We start from the raw sequence: 14,590 nt of genomic DNA on the forward strand, positions 1-14,590 counted from the left end.
ATATGGCCAGCCTGCCAAAATCACTCCAAGGGCAGAATGACATCTTGTTCAAGAACAGCAGACAAGAAGCTTCAAACATCTCTAGCCTCAGCTAAGGTCAGTGTCTAGGACTCCATGATCGAAAGAAACTGAGTGAAAATGGGACTCATAGGAAAGTAGCAACGCAGAAACCTCAGCCATTCAAAAGTGACATCAGTGCTAACCTCACATTTACTAAACAACACCTGGATGATCTGCAAGCTTTTTTGGAATAATGTTGCATGGACAGATGAGTCAAAAATAGAACTCTTTGAATGATATAAGTCCTACTAGGTCTTACATAAAGGTACTGCAGCATTTGACAGCAAGAATATCAGATCTATAATAATTCATTACATTGATATAAATCACTTTTCTAGCCTACTCAGAGCTTTACATAGACAATGGAGAACCACTTCAACTACCACCAATGTGTGTCATCCACCTGGATAATGAGATGACAGCCTTTCTTATGCAGGTACAATCACCATACATTAGCTATTAGGTGGTGAAATGGTACCAGAGATAATTAGCTGATCAGGGACAGGAGATGATCAGGGGGCCAGAATAACCATGCCATGGGGGACAATTAATGCTAGATACTAGGAAATACCATATTCTCTGCAAAAGATGCCCAGGGGTCTTTTGTGACCACAGAGATAGGACAGCACCAATTTTTACAGCACAGCATCACCATCACTGCACTGGGTCATCCACACACGGACCACAGAGTAAGCACCCTCTGGTGACTTTACCAACATCTCTTCCAGCAGCAATCCAAACTTTTCCTGGTTGATCTCCCAGACACAAACATTCTTAGCTTCAGTGGAATTACCTGTTCTGAAGTGCAGCTGGCATGGCTACAAGAAGACTGGGGGCTAGTGTGACGGCGTGGTGATGCTGTGCTGCTATCACTGAAGCAATCGTGAATTCTGAACCTTACTAGACTATTAATAGAATAGAATATCCTGTCATTTGTGAGTGACCTGAGGCTGAAGCATAATTGGGTGACCCAAAACACAAAAAGCATGTCTACAAATGAATAGTTGAGAAGAAACAGAATTTTCGTAGTGGCTAAGTCAAAGTCCTGGGTTGAACCCAATAGAGATGCAGTGGCAAGACCTGAAATGAACAGTTCACACTTGCAGACATTCCAATGTGTCTGAATTAAAGCAGTGGTGCAAAGAAGAGTTGGCTAAAATTCCTCAAAAGTAATTTGAATAAGTGATACCAAATTATAGGAAGTGTTGAGTTGCGATTACTGCTGCTAACTAAGCAATTACTTTATCACATGGGTGAAAGTGGTGATTGGATAACTCTATTCCTAGAATTAGGAAGTAATGATTTAAAAGCTGTATTGTGTCTTCACTCAGGTTTCCTTTCTCAAATATTTAATTTTGTCCAATTGTCTGATGCTATTTGTAGTGCAAATTTCACAGAAAACGAGGATGTCAGTAAGGGGCAAATATTTTTTCACAGCACTATATATTCAGGGTTCACTTCCCGGGTTCTCCCCATGTCTGTGTGGGTTTCCTCCCAAAGTTCAAAGACAAGCTGCTTAGGTGCATTGGTGATCCTAAATTGTCCCTAATGTGTGCTTGGTGTGTGGGTCCTTTGGTGGGCTGGCACCCTGTGCTGGCTAGGATTGGCTCCAGCAGCTCTCCGTGAGCCTGTGTTAGGATATAGCAGGTTGGACGATGACTGACTGACTATATATTCACTTTCGCTACCCACTGGAGTCTACCTGGAAGCAGTGATTGCAAGCCAAGGTCATTATTGTCCCAGCCTGGACACTGGTGCTAGTGAACAAGCAGCATAAACGTCTCCTGTCACAGCCTCTTCACGACCAATGATGAATTACGAGTGAGAGGACGCTCTCCACAGGCACTGGACAATTTAATGAGCACACACTGGTGGGTCACTGGCGTACAGTGTTTTTTTTTATTTCTTGTTTTCTTAATCTGCTGTCAATTAACAGTGAAATAGTGATGACTGAGAAACCAGCTGCTCAGTCTCTCTTGGTCTCATTTACACCTGCACATTTCCATCACAAATTATCTGTTGTAATAAAATATCTTAAAAAGAAATGGAAGAGAAAAAAGGGAAGAAATGAGAATTCCTAATCTGTCCCGGGCCACAAATGGTTCATGAAATGACTTGAGGTGGAAGCCATTACATTACTGGTAAGGACTGGCTTCCAATTATGCAAATGAACTCACACAAAAAGTTGCAACCACTGAGGCCCTCCAGGACCCCCTCCTGTAGTAGATTAGTACTTCACCCTGAATTGAAGAAATGTGTATGGCAAGGCCACATATTTATTTGTTGAAATGTGGCACACATAGAAACCCATCAACATTCAGCAAGTAATTCTAGAGAATGCAGACACACATCATCTCACATCATACATTAACACCCGTGCAACCACTCCACTCATGACCTGTGACAACGGTCTTTATTATCCTCTATGTATGAATCTGTTAAGGAGTCTTAAATTTGTCAAGTGTAACAAATTCATTTGTCCTGTGTGGATAATAAAGGCAATTGTAAACAGGCTCAGAGCTGCAGCGTACCCAGATTTGTGCGTTTTTGTCTAAAAATGCAAAATTGTAATCATGGTCAACTGGAATAGAATTTAAATATCCATCACTTTTTTCACAAACTATCACAACTGTGGGTTGGGATCAGAACCACAGCCGCTATACTTTTTCCTGTATCAAAGGACACTAAATATATGCTTTAAAGTAATCCTCCAGTTCCCTTCTCACTCCTGCTTGAAAATCTACTAAAAAATAAAACACTTTGGGACGTGACACATATAGACCTAAGGTCAACTTGGGTCTATATGTGTCACATCCCAAAGGATAAAATGATTGGTCAGTTTGGCTTTGATGATGTGATCTTAAGAGAAAGTACAAATGTTAGGCACAGGCAGGAGAAATGGCATAGGAGGTATGCAGAGAGAGAGTCGCCTTCAAAGATGAGAAACATAAACGCAGACACTGTAGAAAAGAATATATTCTTAAAGTTGATGATTTGCATATATTCAAAGAGAATCATAAGCATATATGAAAATAAGTATCGTATCCTAATGCAAACTAGTGTAGTAAGTGTTAAACCATAAAAAGCCCTCACCTGCATATTTTATTATTTTCCTCTAATATCTTGCTGCTGAACTTAAAAAATTTAGTCAAGGTCACTGTGTACTTTGTGAAGGCTAAACAGGCCATTGTTTTAAGAAATGCAGCTACTGAGGCCTTAACCGTGCGAGGAAGCCAGATGGACCTCTTGCTTTCACTTGCAGCTGCTAGGCCTTTCCCTCCATGTCTGCCTGCCTTTACAGGTGATGGCAAGCCAAGGAAAGTGTGGTCTATAAGAAACAACGTCATTGTCTTAGAGATGCAGCTGCCTAAAACTCTAGCTTTGAGGGATGTTTGTGCAACAAGAAATCATTTATTTGATTTGGTCTGCCCGATTTGGACTTGCTGGTGGGAATCGATCAATAAACAGGTCTCAGACACCTGCATAGGGTAAGGAATAATGTTGGAAAGTTTCAGTCAGATGATGGACATTAGGTAATGGTGAAGACCTGCCAAGAGGGAGTGATGAGCAGGCTAAGGCTCTGAGGCTAAGGATCTGCGCTGGTATCCCAAAGGTTGCCGGTTCGAATCCCCGTCACTGCCAAAAGAGATCCTACTCTGCTGGGCCCTTGAGGAAGGCCCTTAACCTTCAATTGCTCCAGGGGCGCTGTACATTGGCTGACCCTGCGCTCTGACCCCATGGGGTATGCGAAAACTAACAAATTCCTAATATAAGAAATTGTATAAGGCGAAATAAAGAACAAAAAAAAAAAAAAAAAAGCACTGTTCTCATGAGGCTGGGAAATAATGGTGAAACGAATTAGAGGCAGGTCCAAAGCTACAAGATGATTGGGAGTCAGATGAGGATGAGTAATGGGTTCTATGATAACAACTGTAATAAAAGTGTGGTATGCCCATCCTTGGGCGCTCTTTTCACTTGATTTGAGTCCGTGTATGCATCGTGTAATAAAGCTTGATTCTGCTGCCTTATTTAGGCAGTGTGTTTCTGCCCCAACAACAGGAGGCGAGCAAGGTGCCTTCAAAAATAACTTCAGAGTCCGAGAAGTAGGCTTTACGGGAACGCACTCAAGAAGAAGAGCGCAGGGCAAGAGGTTCAGACACACGTGACAACAGAGGAAAGATGCTGAAGTTCTATGTAGGGCAAGAGAGAGAATGTTTTACATTTACTTTATTTCCTGCCTTTGACAGGGTAACATGGCTAGTAGAATATAGATAGATAGATAGATAAATCATTACCAGAAATGGACAGTTGGAACAGAATAAAAATAAAACTTAACATTTTCAAGATAGACTAATTTTAATTGGAAATAAAAGTGCCAAAAAAAAATCGGATAGTGAATAACAAAATGTAAATTAATCTGAGAAAGCAAGATGGAAAAAATTCTTTTCTACTCACCAGTCATGGGTTACTTCTTTCATTTCACTTCTTTAATGTATTATCCCTTCTCTTTTAAAATATCATTCATTACCACGTATAAAGCAACAGTTGTATTTAAAACAAGTTTAATGAATACTGAAAGCAATATTCTGATAGTCTACATTACATTTTATTTAATTTTGGATGTAGCCTAGGATAGACTAAATTTCAAGTACATACTGAATTTGTTCAATGAACTTTATTAAACTGGAGCAATGGGATGCACCTTATCAGATGACATAGTGATACTATAATACTAACATGATGACATTATTACAGTCAAAATAATTACAATATATATTACATTCAGATAAATGAAATCTAATGCAATTCTTAAAAATGAAACATAAAAATACTAATGCAATGATGTTGTACATTTATTTAGCTATGATGTAAGATCCATGGTGGCCCCCTCCCTGTACACACAGCACACCTTTAAACACTTTGACATTGAATTCAAAGGAATAACTTGAGGATAAAGTCAGTTTCTAATCAAACAAAATACTGCACAGATACAGGAACATATTTTTATTTCAGTTGATTAATGTAATGTTGCTGGCACATCAGGAAGCATTGGACTGGTCTGTGGAGTTTTTCCTCAAATCAGAAGGCAGAACAGTTGTAACCAGATTAAAAAGTGTCTCTTGTCATATTTTTGTGTTTTAACTTGTGTGTTCTACCCTGATTTCTGCTGTACATTTGTTTATCTTTATTCATGTGTTGCTGTTGACTGTGCCAGTATTTTAAATCTCAACCTCAATACATTTGGTAGATTCCTTAGAGAAGCAATTTTGGATCATTTTGTTTCCATGTCGCCATCTACTGTTTGTTTCTGCCACTATATCATCCCTACAATGCTTTTGAGTGTGGACTCAATGCTGTGCCTTCCAGGTCTTTTTTGACCCGCTTCTGACACCATTTTTTAGGTGCCCTGGAGGTCAGACTTTTCACCCCAAACTTAGTTTATACTGATTGATCATCTTAACTTGTAAAAGTGATGACCCTTAGTCTTAGAACAGATGATATTCAGGAGGGTTTTTATAGGATGTAAAACAGTAAGATAGAGTACATACGTACATACATACATACTTTATTTGATCCTAGGGCAAATGTGAATATTTTTGCTTTTTGTAAAGTTAGGGCACTTCAGGATTCTTTTTATGGTTTATGAAAAACTACTCTAAATGCAGTGGAAAATCCATTAAAGTCAACACTTTAGGGTTAGGGTTAGGCTTAGGGTCAAAAATAACCTGAAAGTTTTTTTTGTTTGTTTTTTTTTAAGAAATTAGGGTTAGTGCAGGTTTATATTTCATGCGACGCATGCTGCAGTGGATGTTCCTGCTACGCAAGCGTTTTACTGTTTATACTTGCACGCGTACGTAAATCTGGAAGAATACACCAGGTAGCAGTGCGAGATATTATAACGGTGAGAACAGGTTCGGCTTCGCTGTGTTGTGAATTGCCTGGAACACCCATTAAATTCCGATTACACCTTATCGCAATATCCCTGAAAAGGATGTTTAATGATTAAATTCATCAATCCAGGGATGTGTCCATTCCAGCAAGCATTGGGCACGAGGCTGAAACAATGAAACAATCCTTCGACAGGCATCAGCTCATTGCAAAGTGAAGCACTTACATACACTAGTTTCATTTTAGTGTCACCAAATCTGCATATCTTTGGAAGGAAACTGGAGCACACTGAGGAAACCCAGCAGGAAAACATGGAAACTCCAGGCAGGGAATATCAGCGACGAGACTCCCTGCAAGACAGCAGTGCTACCGCTCCTTCACCGTGTCACCCCCATGTGTGTAATTATTAACAGCATTCATTATTTAAACGAAATTAACAATTTATCTGTGAAATGTAACATACGTACTTTAATGCATTTGAAAGTGATATCAAGTATAAATCTAAGGAGTCTAAATGTGCAGAGAGTTGGAATATCATACATTTAATGTGTTCTGTGTGGTGATCTATTGCTGTTTGCCGCTGCTGTCAGGTCAGGAGGAAGCCCCAGAAAAAAAAGACGGCACAGAAGATGGTATGTGAGACTTTTAAAATGTATCTTGTCATTATGATTGGGAATATGCGACACTTGAATATAAAAGCACCACAAATACATCTGTATGTTGGCATTTTGCTTCACCACATCAAACCATTCATCAAACATCGAAGCACACACATCGTTCCTGGAGGATCCGCATAGAGGCTTTGTGTCACATGTAGATAGTAAATAGAGACTCTGATGTCACGTTTCGACTTTTATCACACTGCGCCCCCCGACGTTTTGCTGTTACTGCAATTTGTGCACGTGTCGCGTTAATTTCTGAGGACCAGCTCAAAGGATGCGTCAAATGAACACTGGGAATGTGTGGCAGCCATGATGCATGCGCGTACGTGTCCTGAGCGTGAAGTATAAACGAGCCCTTAGGTTTAAGGTATGGGTTGGGGTCAAAAATTACATGAAAGACATGGCAGGGTAAAAACTTTTATTAGAAGACTTAAAATTATGGGATGTTTGTTTATTTTGGCTGCTCATTAATTTGGGGAAATGTAGAAAAAGTTGCAAAGTTTCTTCCAAAGCAGAGTAAATTTAAGATTCTTTTACTATTTTCAAACACAGAAAAAAGGTTAAAATTGAAGTGTAGGCATTGCAAGGTTTAGAATCTACACTCTTAAATGATTTAGCACAAAACTAATCTTTACACAAAGTCCCAGTATATGCAAATAAAAAGTATAAATAAAGCCATTTACTGACAAGAGCATTATTTATTATTTACACATAGAATACATTATGGAAGTAAATCGTACATAAAGTAATGTACACAAAATTATAGGGTTGGGTTTGCTGAATAAAAGTACAGACAAAATATCTTGCATTCAAACAATATTAATAAAAATATACAAATAAATTTCATTCATCCATTTTCCGAATTTGCCTAGTCCATTACAGTTTGTTAAAAGCCAGAGCTTATACTGGCAGCATCAGGAACAAGGCAGGCACCAGCACTAGATGAATGCCAGTCAGTCACATAAGCCCTGCCCGAGTGAGTATGGGTATGTATTATGTTGGCTCATCAATAACCTTAAATCGCATGTGTTTAAAACGTGGCAGAAATTGTGTCCAGGACAAAATCCTACATGCTGACTCCAAGCAGACAAGAGACTGTCCTAGCCATCAAATACTGGTCCGCAGAGCTATGAGACAGTAGCACTAACACTATGGTACAGTTCCGTCTTCAACAAAAATACACATTACAGATATTATATTGCTTTTGACTTAAAGACAGAAAAAATGTAAATACAGAACATTTGTTAAACTTACACCTCGGCTGCCTTCTGTGTGTTTTTTTTCCATGTTCACATTTCGAGTGACTGGAATGCTGCTATACAACCAGGACGTCAAAGACCAGCTCTGGCTGTGAGAAAATTTTCAAATGGGTAGAATTGGTTAAAAAAAAAAAAAAATCAACATATACATGGATAATAATAGGGCATTGGTAACCAGCGATATTTCTGAAGTACAGGGCTGGAGTGCCAGCATCTTAATCAGAATTCAGTTTTGCTTTTCACAGAGTATGCCATGCAATTCTTTATTTCAAGTATATTCTAAATACAGTATACTTAAAGAAGGTTTTGGGTCTTGATGAGTGTTGGGTCTGAAGCCTGGCCCAGTCTACTGTATACACCCCCAGACATTCATGTATCTCAGGACAATTTATAGCCAATCAATTAACCTGTGATATTGCTACAGCCTTCTGTCATTCTGCAACCTTATGGATTTCGATCAGGATCTATGTGACTCTCCCGGCAGTTCGTTTCTAACTAAACAGCTTCTTCATGACAGGCAGATTAGTGCAAATGGCCCTGAGATAGCTGGTTAGCTCTTATTATTTGCATCTCATTGTTAACTTAACTGCTAGTTAAGGACCAAGGGCAGCAGGTTGCACTTTTTTTTTTTTTTTAATATTTAAACACACCTATCAACATACTATTTTTATACCATGGTACTCCTTGCTAATACGTCTACGTATCTTATTTTATATATATTTATGTACATTTTGCACATCTCTTGTGCTAGTGGGTATGTGCATATTTTACATACAACTATATTTACTTATTCTGTAGTCTTTACTTCTCTTTAATTCTTTAATGTTTGTTGTTTTTCCTGAGCTACTGTAATGTCTCAATTTTCTCTTCAATATCAATAAAGTTTTATCCTATCTTATCTGTATTCATTTGTCCATTTTATGGACTTAGTAACTTCGGGCTTAAAGTCTTATAATTGACTCAACATATTAAAACAATCAGCATCTTATTGAATTTCATAGATATATAAATAACACTACTACACTATTAGTACTTCAGACAGTGAAGGAAGGATTAAACTAAAATGAAGAAAATGTAGAATAATTTTAAGCAGCAGACACACAAGCAGGGTTACCTACCACTAGATTAAAATTAAAATCGTAAAATAGCATGAGAAGACTACTTCAAGGCTAATAGGTATGGTGAGTGACAAAAAAAAAATTAATAAACATTAAAGAGGCCAAGGTCTTGAGCAAAGATGATATTTCTAATACACCACGGGCTATCTTGTTCAAATGGAACACACCATTTTATTTCTATAGTACATTTTCATACAATGAAATGAAGCTCAAAGTGCTTCACATAATATAATGTACACAGTAATGTAAGACTTCACAAACCTCAAAAGATCAAGAGATTTATATTTATAGGAGGAATCTGTAAAAATCCTCTCCACTAAAACAAATTGGAAAATAATGGAAATGCTGAGGAATTTATCCACTGTGTGAAATAACAACACACCTCAATATCGGACACACATTTTCACAACTGCTTGAAGAGAAAATAAAAATGCTAACTTTTTTCAAAATACGCAGAAGTAGTCATACAAATTCAAGGCTTTTTCCAGAAACTAAAAGAATATTAAATTACAATGATGCTACTTCTTCATGAAAACTATCACCACCCAATCAAAAGTCTTAAAGTTGCTCAATTTCCTCTCCTTTAGCTGTGACACTGACACATTAATTCCATTTTCTACTGCAAGCCAATAGAACTTTCTTATATATGTTACTGTATATTTAAAAAGGCACAACCAGACATAGGCATTTTAGACCAATGAACTTTGCAAATAATTGTTAGCAACTGAAAATGAAAACTATGACATTAAGAACAACTTGTTTAATACAGAAAATGTTAATAAAAGAAAATTTTTTCGCATACCTGCCACCTACAGGTGCAGTTTATATTTACTTACAATTGTGCCAGATCTCTAATTACTGCTGCTCTGGCAACACAACAAAATCCCAAGTACAAACAACATTGCAAATTTTTAATTTTGTTTAAATTAGTGCAGCACTGGTACGCAACATACTCGAGCAAAATCTGTGATGCACCAAAGTATGAGCCTGCATGTAGCATAACATACGCAAACCTTTTGGATCCAATGTACACTACTTGATTATAATTTAAATCTTCAAAAAAGTATTTAAATGTGAACAAAAACAATTTTTACAAACTTATAATCATTACCTTTTTACAGAGACTAAATTTAGAGGCCAAAAGTTAAACATTTAATATTCAAGCTCGGTGTTTTTTATTCCTGCCAAATACGGATGGCAACACATTTGGATAAAAACAAATCTTAGTCCGGGGTAACCCTCAATAAAGTTGACAGGATAAGCTAAAATGTTTTAATGGAGATACAAGTTCAGTCCATCATTACCGATTTAAAACACTTTTCATGTTTACACCTACTTCATATTGAACTGATCAGGTGCTAAAAATAAAACACATCAAGTAAGAACCCCAAGGAACAAGAGTCCTGGCTATTAAATTATGATACTCCAGTCAACATGTCATTAAATGAAATAATTTCTGAGCTCTCAGACAAATGATAATGTTGTAGGGCTGAGTAAACATTTGAAAAACACAGTACTGCTGTCACGTTCCCTTAAATAGACAAGTGGTGTAACATGGACAACTAAAGTGTGCCCTTTTACTTTCATTAATTAGTTTATTATGCCATGCAGCCAGTCTTCTTTTTTTTGGTATAAACATGCAGCAATGTCGCCAATGACATGTATGCTTTATTTAGCTCTCAGTTATCGGCATCGCCTATTATCTTTCAAATCTTATTACCATTTTAGATCACTATTGTGATCATAAAAAATACAATTAAACACGATTTGCAGCACATCATAAGCTAACACACACACACACACACAAACAATGCTCTGCAAAATCCCACAGGACAAGAGTACTAGCTATTATACAGACATAAATATGGTCTAAAACTTTATAAATGTGAGAGCACAGAATAAATTGAAATTATAAAAATACAATTATGCTTCATGTTTCTCTAGTATGTAACTGTGAAGTTCATCCATCCATCCATCATAACCAGCCCACTTAATCCAGTTTAGGGTTAGGGGGCCAGAGTAGCTGAAATGATTTTTACTTATGTTATCTTCAAGTGTTTTTTTCCAAAAAAACACTTTCTTCAGGTTTTTAGTTTTCAGTATTTTTATTTTTCAAAGAAACATTTTCTTCAGGTTTGTGGTTTTCAGTATCTTTATTTGAGGGTAGACTTTGGCGCTGCAAGAAATAAAATAAAAAATGAAGTTTGTTTATATTTAATAACTTATTCATCCCATACAATGTCAAAGAAAAAAAAAATCAAAAAAGTCAAAGATGTAAATATCTTAAAGAGCCAAACAAACTTTCTAATACAATATAGCACAATATTTACAATAAATATTCCTGCTGAAAAAAAACATTAAAGAATCTATATAGTAAAACATTAATGTCTTTGTATGTGTATTTGCGTGTGTGTGTGTGTGTGTGTGTCTGGTCTATCTGAGGAATGTGATTGGTCAGTTTGGCTTTGGGCTGCTTGGTCAGTTTCATTGTCGCTGCTCAATCCAATGCAATTGAGACAGGAAAAACACCAGGGGCCTCATGTATAAACGGTGCGTACGCACAGAAATGTTGCGTACGAACCTTTCCACGCTCACATCGCGATGTATAAAACCTAAACTTGACGTAAAGCCACGCACATTTTCACGGTAACTCATTCCTTGGCGTACGCAATTTATCCGCCCGGTTTTGCAGACTGGCGGCACCCAGCGTCAAAGCAGTGCTACTGTTCCTGTGTGGTTACTCTTTCTTAGATCCACATCCACGGCGGCGGCTTTGTCAAATAAACTGAAATTAACCGCATATCGTTCATAAATTTAATGCATCTGATTGTAATTAACCTGTAACAATATAATGGTCCACAGAATGGTCAAACTACTGTTCCTGTGTGCTCATCCTTTCTTTCTTAGCTCCACATTCCTGACGCGGCTTTATAAATACACTGAAATTAACTGCATATTGTTTATTAGTGTAATGCATCTGATTGTAATTAACCTGCTGCAATAGAATGGGCCAGGGAATAGTCATAGTATTCCAAATACCATAACTGCTTTAGTGTTGTTACGCTCACTGCATCTTGTTCTTCTTTTTGCTGCTCCCATTAAGGGTTGCCACTGCGGATCATCTTTTTCCATATTACTCTCACTGCACCACTCGGAGTATTTATATCACTGTATCTGAGTGTGAATCACAGCAGCAGATGATCGGAAAGAGAATTATCGGTATATAGTTTCAAGTACACACTACCTCAACCACGGCAAAAAGCGTCAAAGCCTTTCCTGTACGGCTCTCGCGTTTCAGAAACAGTTTCATCCCAAGAACTATAAATGCACTCAATCACCTCACTGTAAACTTGCACTACAGTTATAATATTGCACAACCTGCACTACTTTATAAAGCGCGTATGATGACAATATCATTTTTAAGATGAAATGCAGCAAAATATGTTGCTTATAGTATACAGATAAAACTTTAACTTCATTTAAATAATCTGTATTGTTAATAATGGTGCCGCAGCGTATAGCTGGTTCAAGGATAGCTCCTGCCTTGCGCTGTATTCTTGCTGGTGCTGACGCGACACTGGAAGGATAGACGAATACTGTAGAATAATTAAACATGTACTACGAAGATATTTCAATGTTCCTTAAAAGTTTTGAAGAATCGGCGTTCTAAGCTTACAAATGGCTTAACGTCTATTACAGAGCTGATTGTATGGCGATTGGAGAAAGAAAAGTATGGACAGGAATTGGAGGTTAGTACGTTTGAAAGAGACAGTACTTCTGTAATAAATTATTTCATCGAAGGTCGCACATGGTGCAGCAAGCCTCTTGCGTGAGATATGAACAATCACTGCGCCACCGTGTTCCCATGTTTAATAACATGCTTTCATTCCTATCATGAAAATGATATCACGTATACATCTCAGTATTTTAATTATTCAAAGAGCTGTAATATCTCAAATGTAATGCATTCTGTGTCCTGTCGGAGAAAGAGAAAGAACGGAAGCACGTAGTGATTCACACACATAGAGCACATAGAAGATCAAACACAGAAAAAAGCATTTAACATGCTACTTGAGAAACTAGTAAAATAAACGATTTTAAGATGAAGTTTATGATGTTCTACTTTAATGGCAAAATAAACTACGTGATTATAAAGTGGAAATTTCGAGATTAAAGTTGACATTTCGTGCTTTTTTCCCCACTGTGTGCCTATGTTTTTTGTTTGTACCCTAATAAGCTTTCATATGACACTCAGACGGTGGGCTACGACTCGCCTTTTCACAGCGACTTTGATATGTGATTTCTTTTTTATTTCGGGCACTATGCGACTTTGTGAATTTGATCTTTCGAGTTTTTCCGACACACTGTCACTCGATCAGCTTTCTTTTGTTGATTATACCACTGTTTAAACCAACAAATAGTACGTTTTTCCTTTGCCTCCACTTGGTATTCGCTGAAATTCTTATATTTTCCCCTGTGCTTTTCCCATTGTCTTTTCACAGAAGGCTATTTATATTGATTTGCATATTCAAAGAGGCGTAATTCTGGGAGGAGTTGGGGCGGGACAGAAGGCGCGTGCACGTGCGTTTCTTTTCACGCAAATCGGGATTTATGTAGTGGAAGAACGTGAAAGTTTGCGTGCGCACAGATTCCTGCATCTGGATTTTTCTGTGCGTACGCACAATCCCGCTTTTGTGCTTACGCCATGTTATAGTGTGAGTTCTACGCACGGCGTTATACATGAGGCCCCAGGTGAGGAACGTTGACACACACAAGGATACAGAGGAAAGGCACCAGAGAAATGCTGCAAATTGCCTTTAAACACAGAAACTGTTTATAAGAATATGAATAATGATGGTAACAAACAAGTGAACAGGAGGTGAGTAAGGCACCTCAAACTTGAAATAACAGTCTCAGAAGTAGGATTTATGGGAATGCAATTGAGAGAGGAAGCCAAGAGAGATTGAGACACATGAGGATACTGAGGAATGCCAACAGCACATGTAAAGTAAAGAGATATCAAGTACTGAATATTTTAACATGTATTCGACAGGTAAAGTAGATAAGAGAAAATAAAACACTGATGTTGGAAAAACATCCCTTGGTCAGCTGCCTCATCCATTGTCCCCATATATTCTGAACTATTCTGCAATTGCTGATGAAGCTTCTTGTTGATTAAAGCCAGACCAATAACTGAAGAAATGTTCCAAAGACAACAGTGAACACCATGCAGAATGAAAACTATTCACTTTGCCCCATCCTTGGTTGTGAAATTGAGTTTTTTTTTTTTTTTTATTCCTCAAGACTTGACTTTTTGACTGGTTCATAGATATTGTGGCACATTTTGCAACCACCTAGTATTTATTAGGAAAGCACTATATTTTTGCCGTCGTTGACCGATTGTGGTCAGCTTTAGAATGCAGTCTATGAACCTTGAGGTTCAGGGCTTGTGAATATGTAAACTAGATTCTCAAACTAATGTGCTCAGAATGCAAAATAATAATGTGGCTAGATAAATAATAAGAAAACAAATTCTATTGTCAATGTGCATAAACTGATTATTTAAAAAATAATTGATAATTTTAAGGTTTGTTCTTAAATC

At 37.5% G+C, this 14,590-nt stretch overlaps 1 protein-coding gene across 1 annotated transcript in view; it reads right to left on the reverse strand.

The window, feature by feature from the left end:
- Positions 1-4,720: 4,720 nt before the first annotated feature.
- LOC114650039 (uncharacterized) overlaps positions 4,721-14,590 on the reverse strand; it is an 89,980-nt gene continuing 80,110 nt past the window's right edge. Inside the window, exon 6 of the mRNA XM_028799477.2 lies at positions 4,721-11,164. Coding sequence (XP_028655310.2) covers positions 11,078-11,164 — 87 coding nt within the window. The 3' untranslated portion in view covers positions 4,721-11,077. The remainder of the gene's footprint in view (positions 11,165-14,590) is intronic.

Source organism: Erpetoichthys calabaricus, chromosome 4 (assembly GCF_900747795.2).
Source record: "Erpetoichthys calabaricus chromosome 4, fErpCal1.3, whole genome shotgun sequence".
Taxonomy (NCBI): Eukaryota; Metazoa; Chordata; class Cladistia; order Polypteriformes; family Polypteridae; genus Erpetoichthys; species Erpetoichthys calabaricus.